At 44.4% G+C, this 14391-nt stretch overlaps 1 protein-coding gene across 4 annotated transcripts in view; it reads left to right on the top strand.

Moving 5' to 3' along the window:
- Window positions 1-14391, top strand: part of CTTN (cortactin) — a 195661-nt gene that overhangs the window by 101643 nt on the left and 79627 nt on the right. For 2 of the 4 annotated variants that reach the window (XM_069221878.1, XM_069221876.1), the window contains exons 7-9: window positions 1491-1601; window positions 2705-2815; window positions 5010-5120. In XM_069221878.1, coding sequence (XP_069077979.1) covers window positions 1491-1601; window positions 2705-2815; window positions 5010-5120 — 333 coding nt within the window. The remainder of the gene's footprint in view (window positions 1-1490; window positions 1602-2704; window positions 2816-5009; window positions 5121-14391) is intronic. The other 2 variants (XM_069221879.1, XM_069221877.1) reach the window with 1 other exon arrangement.

Genomic DNA, 14391 nt, shown 5'->3' with positions numbered 1-14391 from the left:
TCCTACACTTTGTAAGTTTTTGACTTTTTAGACCTTCTTGGTGAATGTGGAGTACTCCTCGCTCTAATTTCACAGGAGTGGAAGCATACGTTTCTTAACATGGGGAAATGTAACAAGTGTACATTTCCACATGCAACACCTGACACGAAAGCCTCGTGATACCTACAAACTTTGTAGCCATTTCCCCTTCATGCATATTTTGCCACTGGAAAGAGCCTGTTCTTTGCATCCTCCTAAATTTTGAGGCTGTTCTTCATCCCACCCAGAAGCACACATTTTCTAGTTCTCCTCACATCAGTAAATTTACAAAAAAAATTGTTGTGGGAAAACTACCTGAAAATTGTTCTTTAATAGCCTCACAATTTGTACGTTTTCGGCGTCTACCAACTTTTGCTAATATACCCAACCTGAAAGCGCACAAACTCGGGGTTCAGGATTTATTTTAAATATCTGATGCATACTGCCTCGAATAGTCACATTTCAGAAAGTTGATAGTATGACTCATACCATCTTTAACAAGCCTGCAAATCACAATGTAATGGGTATGTACCTGCCTTTAAAGCCTCTTTAGGACAAATTTCTCTGTTAATATAGTGCAGCAGAGAACAGCCTATTGATTCTTGAGGTTGGAGATCAATGGGACGCAGGAAGGGCTTTGGTAAGCATTATTTTACAACCTGGTGGCTCTTTTAGCTTCAGAAAAGGTGCACCTTAGCTATTCAAAGCAAGCGAGCCAGTCAACATTGAAACATGTTGCTCAGTACATCACATGGTGGCTATTGTAGGCATCTTCTGCTGGCCGCGCGATCGGAGAAGGCTCTTTGCCCTGTAGATTTTCTGTAGGCTTGTAACGTTGAGAGAATATCTGCCCAGGTTTGCTTTAACGTAACAAAACTAAAGGGCTTACCATAAGCATGTGATGTGTGCATATAATATTCAACGTAGCCCAGTGTTCCTCCTGCTCGGACGCCAGTGTACCGCAACACAATCAAACTTTTGCAAATATTTACCTTTTTTTTTTTTTTTTTTTTTCAACAATTCAGACTGACGTTTTTGGTAATGGTGGGGTTTATTTAATATGAAATGCCTTGTGTATTTTATTACGTATGGGTACACCCTGTTTAAGTGCTTTTTCTATGTCACGTGCCATGTTTGTTACATGTGGGTAGCTCTTTAGATCATTCTTGCTGAACCTTATCTACACTGAGCTTTCTTTTCATGCATGTGGTCTTACTTGGTTCCTTGTTTGTATATCTTTGTGGAGTACTGTTTCATGGTGATGCAGCTCCTTTTGTCTGGTCCAGTTTTTCTATCTCCAGTTTCAATGTTTTAGTTATATCTGGCTGCAGTATGTTTCGGTTAGTCTTGTTGCTTGGTCTACATTCTGGTCTCGCAAAGTGAAAACGATTCTGGTCCTAAATATTAAGTTGTACTTAAGTATGTTGGATGCGTAATTGTTTGGTACATTGCTCTTTGCATTCCCCCAATAGACTATTCAAGTGGCTTTGGCGGAAAGTACGGTGTACAAGCTGATCGGGTGGACAAAAGTGCCCTGGGATTTGACTACCAGGGGAAAACTGAGAAGCATGAATCGCAAAAAGGTTGGTAGAAGTAAGCGGTAGATTGGACACATTTTGCAATCAAAACTTTAGGTCACAACTCACAAGGCATGTTCAGCTAAATGTAAAACTTATTACGAACCTCACTGCTTAAAGTATTTGTGATCAGTTTTAGTAAACCTTCTATCCAGAATTTCATTTTTATGTAAATTTTTTGGATCTTTAAATGTGAATTGTGCTTGCTAATAAGTATTATCCACTTTCAAAACCCTTTTTAGTGCGTCCGTGGTTGCTAATAGATGGTGACCTGGCTGTTGTATAAATTTGGCTACGACTAAGTGTTGAATAAATTTGTCGTAGAGTGGCCATCCTAGTAATCTAGTTGTTTTACATACATTTTAATAACATTTTCAAATATTAAATCCTTGATCCTAAAGGGTACACTTGCATACAGTGTGGATGCTGCTTTAGGCAGTGCATTGTTTTCAATTTGTGCCATTGAGATCTTTTTGCATGAATTTGACTTTTGCATATTAATTGTTTGCAGAAAATATTTTTAATTTGCCCAGTCTTTTCTTGTATGAAATCAGAGGTCCGATTTTACCTAAAACCTTCTCATACCCCATCAATAAATAGCTTTCTTTAACTTTGTGTTGTTAGCCTCATTTTATAGAGTTATTTTCCCAAATGTTTGGTTACTGTTTCTGTAAAATTGTGTTTCCTAAATCCTCGCTACTTTTCAATTTCCAAGAAAATGTCATTGGCCTCTAAACTTGTCTAGCTAACGTGTGATAAAATATGCAGCATGGTGGTTCCTTGATGTGGAGTGATCAGTGATGGAGATTGCACCAGGTTAGTACTGGTTAGACTTGCCATGGAATGCTCCAGAGCAAAGAACTACAGAAACGATGTCCAAAATTGACCTAGAGCCTCTTATGCAGCATGTTTTCCAGTGTTTTTTTTTTATTTTTATTTTTTTAAATTTCTTATGGGTATCATGAAAATCCAGTGCAGATCCAGAACTCATGGACCAATGTTTGACACCCGATGCAGAAATACACCTTTAATACCTCTTAAATGCTATGTGCGCCCAGAAGCGGCACACCCTTTTTCAATGTAAGTCTTTGCTCTCTTGCATCATGTAGACTACTCAAGCGGTTTTGGCGGTAAATATGGTGTGCAGGCTGATCGGGTAGACAAGAGTGCCCTAGGCTTCGATTACCAGGGTAAAACCGAGAAGCACGAGTCCCAAAAAGGTCAGTATGTCGTGTGTTGGTAGGTTTTGGTTCCTCCGCTCTTTGGATATCTTCCATATTATGTAACCACAGAGTCTTCACCTTTCTTGGGACAGAAATTAATTTTTGTATGGATAGAACTATTTCATTTTATTTAATCTTGGAGCCTGAGCGCCCCCATATTGACGTCAACCGTGGCGACTAGGTAGCTGTGTCTGGCTGACTTCCGAAGACTATCACTATTTTACCAGCTACTGCATCTAAATGTCTGGTACGCTGCACGTAAAAGCATTGAGGCCAAGATAGTCCAGCAAAGATGGCACCTTTGTGCCGGGCACACACGTACTGGCATTTCAGAAATAAAATAATGCAATGAACCTGAGGAGCTCCAACTCAATTTGTACTACTAACCAACCTCTCCTTGATTGTATAAAATTTGGTGGAGAATAAGTGAAGGGATACATTGAAGTGGGACTCGGAATAAAAGAACGTGACAACATTTTAAATTGTGAAAGGACCTATGCGTTTACAGTGGGTTGTGCTCAGAACCAAGACATTGGTCATCTTTTGATAATGTTGCTGTAAGTCGAGAGTAATAAAAAGCGATGTCTTTGCTGAAGATGTAAACGTGCCAGTCTGTTGGCACTAAAGAGTGCCTTTGTGTTCCATTCTCTCTAGTCTTTACATATTGGAATAACCATTTAAAGTGCACATTTACCATTCGTAGAACCTTTCTGTTGGCGGCTAAATATAAGCAGTCTGGGTTCACACATGGCTCGGGTTCATGCATGCAGAGGTCGGCATGTGGAAGATGTTGTCTTGGGGGGGGGGGGGGGGTAGTCGAAGGGTTGAGTTTTGGTGAGTGGGTTAAGCTGTAAGGGGTGCTCATTGTGGTATTGCGCATGGTTGTTATTGTGATTGTGTATGTGATGAGGTCTTGGTTGCCATGTCCAATACTGGGTGGAGTGGTTGCTGTGCCCTGCCTGCGAATCCTGCACTTCTTAAGCCCTCATTACAAGTGATCCTTGTGGAAATAAGCGATAATTATCAAACCTTCGCAGTATGTTTCCCATAGATTGTAGCAGGTCAAACTTGCCAAAATATTTAAAGTGGGGAAAGACCCATAAAAAAAGAACATGCAGAATTAGGTGTTAAGTACAGACTCTGCATGTTGTGCCTCATTTGCAAGTTAAAAACACAGATGAGGAGGGGATGTTTACCACATACGGTGAATACCTTTCCCTGAAGTAATGGTATTTACTACATGTGGTAAATACCTCATCCTAGCCTGCCTGACTTGTAATGAGGGCCCTAGAAGGGGCTGTCTGGCATGGTAATAGATAGACGCATGTTTTCAGAATAACTTTTCGTAAAATGAGCCGTGTGCCCATTGTCCAATATTGAAGTGGTACGTGTACGTGTGTGTAAGTATGCAGTAGTTTGTGATATTGTGGTATTGAAATGGGGCCATTCATTGGGACATTGGTGCTGTGTTTCTGGGTGGAGTAGCAACATTGGTGCGGATGTTGTGTGAACATGAGCAGTCTTTGTGCCTTGTTTATGCTGCTGTCATGATTGTGGGTCCAGTTGAGTGTGGATAATTTCCCTTTGGTATTGTCTTAGCTCGCGGTGGACTATTGTGGGTGGACTATCACTGATATTGGAATTCTGATGTTGCTTTCTAAGATGACTTCCATCTATATCTCTTGCACATTACCCAGGTTGTTGGTGGGGGTCATGAGTGACTTTTGTTCAATCCGAAAGCAATTGTCTACCAATTAGTTCTCTGTATCCTTTAGAATTACTAATATAGTGAATTAGTAATTCAAAAGGATACAGAGAACTAACCGTTTCACAACTTTTCCTTTTGAATTACTCATACATGATATCTTACATCAGTGGTTCCCAACCTGTGGTCCAAGGACCCTTGGGGGTCCGCAAAGGCTCCTCAGGGGGTATGCGACTGCTTAGAAAAAATTGAATAATATTAACAGATTAGGTCCCCAGCTTTCAGTAATGTCTCAGTGGGGGCGGGGGGGTCTCCGGATTCCAATAATGATTCCGTGGGGGCCTCCAGGTTCCAGTATTGATAAGGTGGGAGTCCACAGAAGTCAAAAGGTTGGGAACCACTGTCCTACATGATATCTTGCATCTATCTTGACCGTCTCCAAATTTAGACTGTCTGTACAACTAACCCAATTGTGTTTCGTCTTAGATTATTCTAAAGGCTTCGGGGGCAAGTATGGTGTTGACAAGGACAACGTGGACAAAAGTGCTGTTGGCTTTGAATATCAAGGCAAAACTGAGAAGCACGAGTCTCAGAAAGGTCTGGTACCTATGACTTCTTGGCTTTGTTAATAATTGTAACCCTATTTGTTCCCAAAGTGGCTAATTTTAAACTTCAAATTGTAGGCTATTCTGCTATAATCGTGGAAACCTACTCCACATGTTTTGAATTGGAGATATGTTTGTCCCCTTGTAAAAGCGTGTGAACATATTTCAGAATTTGACAAAATTGTATTATTTATGTACTTACTTGCTTTTCCTTTGAAGGTTCAACACTAGTGCATCATTGGTGTTTAGAACCGCACCAGGTCTTACTTCGGTTACCTCTAAATGCCAGTCTTTGCGGCATGTTTAAGTCGAATGTACATCAACCAGCTTATTGATTTATTTGTTTTTAGATATTTTGTGGTCCATCATTTGCATAGTGTGAATGAGATGTGCATTGCCCTATCTAAGACACAATGTGGCGGCTGGAGGGCATGAGCTGATAAATAGAAAGGCTCTGGGTATTCAACCTCACCGTGCCAGATCCACATCCGTAAAGACAAAAGTCCCCGAACAGTTTTGTATCATTTCGTCGTTCCTGTACTTTTTCTGCAGAAGCACCCTACGTTCTATAGTAGCACTGGCTGTGTGTTTCAGACCGGCAGCTCAAAAGTAATTTTTTTAAAATTAATTTAAAATATTTATATAGCGCACCAATATTGACAGCAACAATGTGCTTCTCAGTGACCACAGAAAGCGATTAACCAACACTGCCCGAGTGGAGTTCAGAGAAATTGCATTAGCCTTTAAAAGAGCTTATGAATAGGAACATTGTTACACTAGACTATTTGCTTAGAAATTTCCTGTCTTTGAGTGCTGCAATAGAAAAGGCTTGTTTTGGAGTTTGATTACTTGACTCTTGCAGCATTGAAACCAAGAGGTTGTTTGTCTAGATCAGAAGTCTTTAAACTGAGGGGGGGCCCCCTGGCGGCCTTCATTGATCTAGGTGGTGGGGTGGTTGGTGTTTGGGCACTAGGCTCTGTTCAAAAGGAGCATTTACTATGTTCTCGGTAGAACAGAGACCGACACCATGCTGAAACAATGCTGCGCTTTTAGTGAAAGAGTGGCAGCAAACCACTGTGTGAGGGGCGGTAGTAGTGGGTGTCAAAGTAGGATGGGTAGAGAGGCGCCATATATCCCATAAAGTCACTTCCCATTATTCCTGATAAATGATCAGATTGTGGATACTTTTGTTCTTCTAGGGTATTTGTGTCTTTATTTAAAGGGATAACTGAATAAAACGGCAATGTTTAAGTTTGTACAGAGCTTCCAGTTTTGGAGAGAATGTTTTTCTTTCTAGGGGAACCTGATAATTCCATATGAGTGTGTTGTATATTATTGCAATTCCATTTATAGAACATGTGCTACCTCTGACGAGGCTTTATCATTTTATATATATATATATATATATATATATATATATATATATATATATATATATATATATATATATATATATATATATATATATGTTCTATGGCATGTGTAGCTGCAGATACACATGCTGTGCACATCCCGCCATCTGGTGTTGGGCTCGGAGTGTTGCAAGTTGTTTTTCTTCGAAGAAGTCTTTTTGAGTCACGAGATCGAGGGACTCCTCCCATTTCGGCTCCATTGCGCATGGGCGTCGACTCCATCTTAGATTGTTTTTTTTCTGCCATAGGGTTCGGACGTGTTCCTTTTCGCTCCGTGTTTCAGGTCGGAAAGTTAGTTAGAATCTCGGAAAAATCGTCGGTATTGTTTGCGTTCGGTATCTGGTTAGTTACAACAGATCGACACCGACTTTTGAAGAGCTCCGGTGGCCCTTCGGGGTTTTTTCGATCCCCCGTCGGGGCCTGGTCGGCCCGGCCACGTGTCTCTTCAAGGCTGATGGAACGGACCCCATTCCGCTTCTGCCCAAAATGTCATAACAAGTATCCGTATACAGATCAGCATCTGGTCTGTAACTTGTGTCTGACTCCAGAGCACAAGGAGGATACCTGTGAAGCCTGTCGAGCGTTTCGGTCGAGGAAGACATTAAGAGACCGAAGAGCGAGAAGACTGCAGATGGCGTCGGCGCCGACAGGACAAGGGCGTTTCGAGGAGGAAGAAGAAACCTTCTCCATCCAGGAATCGGACTCTGACGAGCTCGATCCCGAAGAAACGCTGAAAACCGTGAGTAAGACGTCGAAACATAAAACTCACGAGAAGACAACAAAAGCCCAGGGGACGCCACCGCCAACAGGCCATGGCTTAACCCGAAAAATAGGTGACCGATCATCGGCACCAAAAAAGGGCACGCTTGTGGCGAAGTCATCCGACTCCGGTCGAGATACCGCCACACAGCAATCTCGGGCCCGAGACAGCGGCTTCGAGCAGATTCGGCACCGAGACAGTGGCACCGAAATGGGTCGGCACCGAGACACAACGACGCCGAAAATAAAGAAGGTTTCCTCGGAGCCCAAAAAGGCGACCGAAAAGGTTTCGATTCCGAAACATCCAGCCTCGGAACCGAAAACAGGTTCCTACACAGAGGAACAGGGATTGTCCTCCCAAATGCAAGGACATAAGTTCGGAGAAGAACTTGAATCAGTAGAGCCAGACTACACTCAAAGAAGGCTCCACATTCAGAAAGACACAGGGAAGATAAGCACTCTTTCCCCCAATTAAGATGAAAAGAAGACTTGCCTTTCAAGAAAAGGACAAGCAGCCACAGGCAAAGGTGGCAAGAAAAACCACTCCACCACCATCTCTACCCCCATCAATGCACACATCACCGGTAGCCACTCCACCACTGATGCAATCCCCGACTCATACTGCAATGAGTCAAGATGATCCCGACGCATGGGACCTTTATGATGCTCCTGTATCAGATAACAGCCTAGACTGTTACCCTGCGAGGCCGTCGCCACCTGAAGACAGTACATCCTACACGCAGGTGGTCTCAAGGGCAGCTGCTTTTCATAACGTCACCTTGCATGCAGAACCAATTGAGGATGACTTTTTGTTTAATACACTATCCTCCACTCATAGCCAATACCAAAGCTTACCTATGCTCCCGGGAATGCTAAAACATTCCAAACAAATATTTCAGGATCCTGTAAAAAGCCGAGCCATAACTCCAAGGGTGGAGAAGAAGTACAAGCCACCGCCAACAGACCCTGTTTATATTAGGCAGCAATTAACACCAGACTCTGTGGTTGTCGGGGCAGCTCGCAAGAGAGCAAACTCTCATACCTCGGGAGACGCACCACCTCCAGACAAGGAGAGTCGCAAATTCGATGCTGCGGGTAAAAGGGTTGCAGCACAAGCAGCAAACCAATGGCGCATTGCCAACTCACAAGCACTTTTAGCGAGATACGATAGAGCTCATTGGGACGACATGCAGCATTTCATAGAACACTTACCCAAAGAGTTCCAGAAAAGGGCACAACAGGTGGTGGAGGAAGGACAAAGTATCTCCAATAATCAGATACGGTCAGCAATGGATGCAGCAGATACGGCTGCAAAGACAGTAAATACTGCAATAACGATAAGGAGACACGCATGGTTGCGTACGTCAGGATTCAAGCCGGAAATACAACAAGCCGTGCTGAATATGCCCTTTAATGAACAGCAGTTGTTTGGGCCGGAAGTTGACACTGCTATTGAGAAACTCAAAAAAGATACTGATACGGCAAAAGCCATGGGCGCACTCTACTCCCCACAGAGCAGAGGCACTTTTCGCAAAACACAATTTAGGGGAGGGTTTCGAGGTCAACCTACAGAGGCCACAACCTCACAAGCAAGGCCCACTTATCAAAGCCAATATCAGCGGGGAAGTTTTCGGGGGCAATATAGAGGGGGACAATTCCAAAAGAATAGAGGAAAGTTCCAGAGCCCTAAAACTCCTCAAAACAAGCAGTGACTTGCAAGTCACACATCCCCAACACATAACACCTGTGGGGGGGAGACTAAGCAAATTTTACAAACATTGGGAGGAGATAACAACAGACACTTGGGTCCTAGCAATTATCCAGCATGGTTATTGCATAGAATTTCTCAAATTCCCTCCAAACGTCCCACCAAAAACACACAATATGTCAAAACAACATATAGATCTTCTAGGACTAGAAGTTCAGGCATTGCTACAAAAAGAAGCAATAGAATTAGTACCAAACCAACAGAAAGGAACAGGAGTTTACTCTCTGTACTTTCTTATACCCAAAAAAGACAAGAGTCTGAGACCTATATTAGATCTCAGAAAATTAAATACCTACATCAAATCAGATCACTTTCACATGGTGACATTACAGGACGTAATCCCACTGCTCAAACAACAAGATTACATGACAACACTAGACCTAAAGGATGCATATTTCCATATACCGATACATCCTTCACACAGAAAGTACTTAAGGTTTGTATTCCAAGGGGTACATTACCAATTCAAGGTGTTGCCATTCGGAATAACAACTGCGCCAAGAGTTTTTACAAAATGCCTGGCCGTCGTAGCTGCACATATCAGTAGGCAGCAAATACATGTGTTCCCGTACCTAGACGATTGGTTAATCAAAACCAACACGCTAGAAAAGTGTTCACAACACACAAAGTATGTCATAGAAACCCTCCACAAACTAGGTTTCTTGATCAACTACACAAAGTCACACCTTCTGCCGTGTCAAACACAGCAATACTTAGGGGTGACAATCAACAGAGCAAAAGGGATTGCCACTCCAAGTCCACAAAGGGTTCAGGCATTTCACAATGTAATACATGCCATGTATCCAAAACAAAAAATACAAGTCAAAATGGTGATGAAGCTCCTAGGCATGATGTCCTCATGCATAGCCATTGTCCCAAACGCAAGGTTGCACATGCGGCCCTTACAACAGTGCCTAGCATCACAATGGTCACAGGCACAGGGTCAGCTTCTAGATCTGGTGTTGGTAGACCGCCAAACATACACCTCGCTTCAATGGTGGAACAGTATAAATTTAAACCAAGGGCGGCCTTTCCAAGACCCAGTGCCACAATATGTAATAACGACAGATGCCTCCATGATAGGGTGGGGAGCACACCTCAATCAACACAGCATCCAAGGACAATGGGACACTCAGCAAAAACAGTTACACATAAATCACTTAGAACTATTTAGCGCTGAAAGCATTTCAACCCATAATAAGCCACAAACACATTCTTGTCAAAACAGACAACATGACAACGATGTATTACCTAAACAAACAGGGAGGGACACACTCAACACAGTTGTGTCTCCTGGCACAGAGAATATGGCATTGGGCGATTCACAACCACATTCGCCTAATAGCACAATTTATTCCAGGAATTCAGAATCAGTTAGCAAACAATCTCTCTCGGGATCACCAACAGATCCACGAATGGGAGATTCACCCCCAAATACTGAACACTTACTTCCAGAGTTGGGGAACACCACAAATAGATCTATTTGCAACAAAGGAAAACGCAAAATGCCGAAACTTCGCATCCAGGTACCCACAAGATCAGTCTCAGGGCAATGCGTTATGGATGAGTTGGTCAGGGATATTTGCTTACGCTTTTCCCCCTCTCCCACTCCTTCCATATCTGGTAAACAAGTTGAGTCAAAACAAACTCAGACTCCTACTAATAGCGCCAACATGGGCAAGACAACCTTGGTACACAACACTACTAGACCTCTCAGTAGTGCCTCATGTCAAACTACCAAACAGACCAGATCTGTTAACGCAACTGTAAAGAAATGGCTCCCTGTTGCAGTTACCCCCCACTTTTTGCCTGATACTGATGCTGACTTGACTGAGAAGTGTGCTGGGACCCTGCTACCCAGGCCCCAGCACCAGTGTTCCTTCACCTAAAATGTACCATTGTATCCACTATTGGCACACCCTGGCATTCAGATAAGTCCCTTGTAACTGGTACTTCTAGTACCAAGGGCCCTGATGCCAAGGAAGATCTCTAAGGGCTGCAGCATGTCTTATGCCACCCTGGAGACCTCTCACTCAGCACAGACACACTGCTTGCCAGCTTGTGTGTGCTAGTGAGGACAAAACGAGTAAGTCGACATGGCACTCCCCTCAGGGTGCCATGCCAGCCTCTCACTGCCTATGCAGTATAGGTAAGACACCCCTCTAGCAGGCCTTACAGCCCTAAGGCAGGGTGCACTATACCATAGGTGAGGGTACCAGTGCATGAGCATGGTACCCCTACAGTGTCTAAACAAAACCTTATACATTGTAAGTGCAGGGTAGCCATAAGAGTATATGGTCTGGGAGTCTGTCAAACACGAACTCCACAGCACCATAATGGCTACACTGAAAACTGGGAAGTTTGGTATCAAACTTCTCAGCACAATAAATGCACACTGATGCCAGTGTACATTTTATTGTAAAATACACCACAGAGGGCACCTTAGAGGTGCCCCCTAAAACTTAACCGACTGTCTGTGTAGGCTGACTAGTTCCAGCAGCCTGCCACACCAGAGACATGTTGCTGGCCCCATGGGGAGAGTGCCTTTGTCACTCTGAGGCCAGTAACAAAGCCTGCACTGGGTGGAGATGCTAACACCTCCCCCAGGCAGGAGCTGTGACACCTGGCGGTGAGCCTCAAAGGCTCACCCCTTTGTCACAGCCCAGCAGGGCACTCCAGCTTAGTGGAGTTGCCCGCCCCCTCCGGCCACGGCCCCCACTTTTGGCGGCAAGGCTGGAGGGAACAAAGAAAGAAACAAGGAGGAGTCACTGGCCAGTCAGGACAGCCCCTAAGGTGTCCTGAGCTGAGGTGACTCTGACTTTTAGAAATCCTCCATCTTGCAGATGGAGGATTCCCCCAATAGGGTTAGGATTGTGACCCCCTCCCCTTGGGAGGAGGCACCAAGAGGGTGTACCCACCCTCAGGGCTAGTAGCCATTGGCTACTAACCCCCCAGACCTAAACACGCCCTTAAATTTAGTATTTAAGGGCTACCCTGAACCCTAGAAAATTAGATTCCTGCAACTACAAGAAGAAGGACTGCCTAGCTGAAAACCCCTGCAGCGGAAGACCAGAAGACGACAACTGCCTTGGCTCCAGAAACTCACCGGCCTGTCTCCTGCCTTCCAAAGATCCTGCTCCAGCGACGCCTTCCAAAGGGACCAGCGACCTCGACATCCTCTGAGGACTGCCCCTGCTTCGAAAAGACAAGAAACTCCCGAGGACAGCGGACCTGCTCCAAGAAAAGCTGCAACTTCGTTTCCAGCAGCTTTAAAGAACCCTGCAAGCTCCCCGCAAGAAGCGTGAGACTTGCAACACTGCACCCGGCGACCCCGACTCGGCTGGTGGCGATCCAACACCTCAGGAGGGACCCCAGGACTACTCTGATACTGTGAGTACCAAAACCTGTCCCCCCTGAGCCCCCCACAGCGCCGCCTGCAGAGGGAATCCCGAGGCTTCCCCTGACCGCGACTCTTTGAACCTAAAGTCCCGACGCCTGGGAGAGACCCTGCACCCGCAGCCCCCAGGACCTGAAGGACCGGACTTTCACTGGAGAAGTGACCCCCAGGAGTCCCTCTCCCTTGCCCAAGTGGAGGTTTCCCCGAGGAATCCCCCCCTTGCCTGCCTGCAGCGCTGAAGAGATCCCGAGATCTCTCATAGACTAACATTGCGAACCCGACGCTTGTTTCTACACTGCACACGGCCGCCCCCGCGCCGCTGAGGGTGAAATTTCTGTGTGGACTTGTGTCCCCCCCGGTGCCCTACAAAACCCCCCTGGTCTGCCCTCCGAAGACGCGGGTACTTACCTGCAAGCAGACCGGAACCGGGGCACCCCCTTCTCTCCATTCTAGCCTATGTGTTTTGGGCACCACTTTGAACTCTGCACCTGACCGGCCCTGAGCTGCTGGTGTGGTGACTTTGGGGTTGCTCTGAACCCCCAACGGTGGGCTACCTTGGACCAAGAACTAAGCCCTGTAAGTGTCTTACTTACCTGGTTAACCTAACAAATACTTACCTCCCCTAGGAACTGTGAAAATTGCACTAAGTGTCCACTTTTAAAACAGCTACTTGTGAATAACTTGAAAAGTATACATGCAATTTTGATGATTTGAAGTTCCTAAAGTACTTACCTGCAATACCTTTCGAATGAGATATTACATGTAAAATTTGAACCTGTGGTTCTTAAAATAAACTAAGAAAAGATATTTTTCTATACAAAAACCTATTGGCTGGATTTGTCTCTGAGTGTGTGTACCTCATTTATTGTCTATGTGTATGTACAACAAATGCTTAACACTACTCCTTGGATAAGCCTACTGCTCGACCACACTACCACAAAATAGAGCATTAGTATTATCTCTTTTTACCACTATTTTACCTCTAAGGGGAACCCTTGGACTCTGTGCATGCTATTCCTTACTTTGAAATAGCACATACAGAGCCAACTTCCTACATTGGTGGATCAGCGGTGGGGTACAAGACTTTGCATTTGCTGGACTACTCAGCCAATACCTGATCACACGACAAATTCCAAAATTGTCATTAGAAATTGATTTTTGCAATTTGAAAAGTTTTCTAAATTCTTAAAAGACCTGCTAGGGCCTTGTGTTAGATCCTGTTTAGCATTTCTTTTAGAGTTTAAAAGTTTGTAAAAGTTTGAATTAGATTCTAGAACCAGTTGTAGATTCTTAAAAAGTATTCCAACTTTTAGAAGCAAAATGTCTAGCACAGATGTGACTGTGGTGGAACTCGACACCACACCTTACCTCCATCTTAAGATGAGGGAGCTAAGGTCACTCTGTAAAATAAAGAAAATAACAATGGGCCCCAAACCTACCAAAATACAGCTCCAGGAGCTTTTGGCAGAGTTTGAAAAGGCCAACCCCTCTGAGGGTGACAACTCAGAGGAAGAGGATAGTGACTTGGAGGAAAATTCCCCCCTACCAGTCCTATCTAGGGAGAACAGGGTCCCTCAAACCCTAACTCCAAAAATAATAGTCAGAGATGCTGGCTCCCTCACAGGAGAGACCAACACCTCTGAAATCACTGAGGATAACTCCAGTGAAGATGACCCCCTGTTAGCCAGGATGGTCAAAAGATTGGCTTTGGAAAAGCAGCTCCTAGCCATAGAAAGGGAAAGAAAAGAGATGGGCCTAGGTCCCATCGATGGTGGCAGCAACTTAAATAGGGTCAGAGATTCTCCTGACATCCTAAAAATCCCCAAAGGGATTGTAACAAAATATGAAGATGGTGATGACATCACCAAATGGTTCACAGCTTTTGAGAGGGCTTGTGTAACCAGAAAAGTGAACAGATCTCACTGGG

Source organism: Pleurodeles waltl, chromosome 3_1, assembly GCF_031143425.1.
Source record: "Pleurodeles waltl isolate 20211129_DDA chromosome 3_1, aPleWal1.hap1.20221129, whole genome shotgun sequence".
Taxonomy (NCBI): domain Eukaryota; kingdom Metazoa; phylum Chordata; class Amphibia; order Caudata; family Salamandridae; genus Pleurodeles; species Pleurodeles waltl.
Note: the sequence above shows the minus strand (reverse complement) of the source record. Positions and strands in the feature narration are given on the sequence as shown.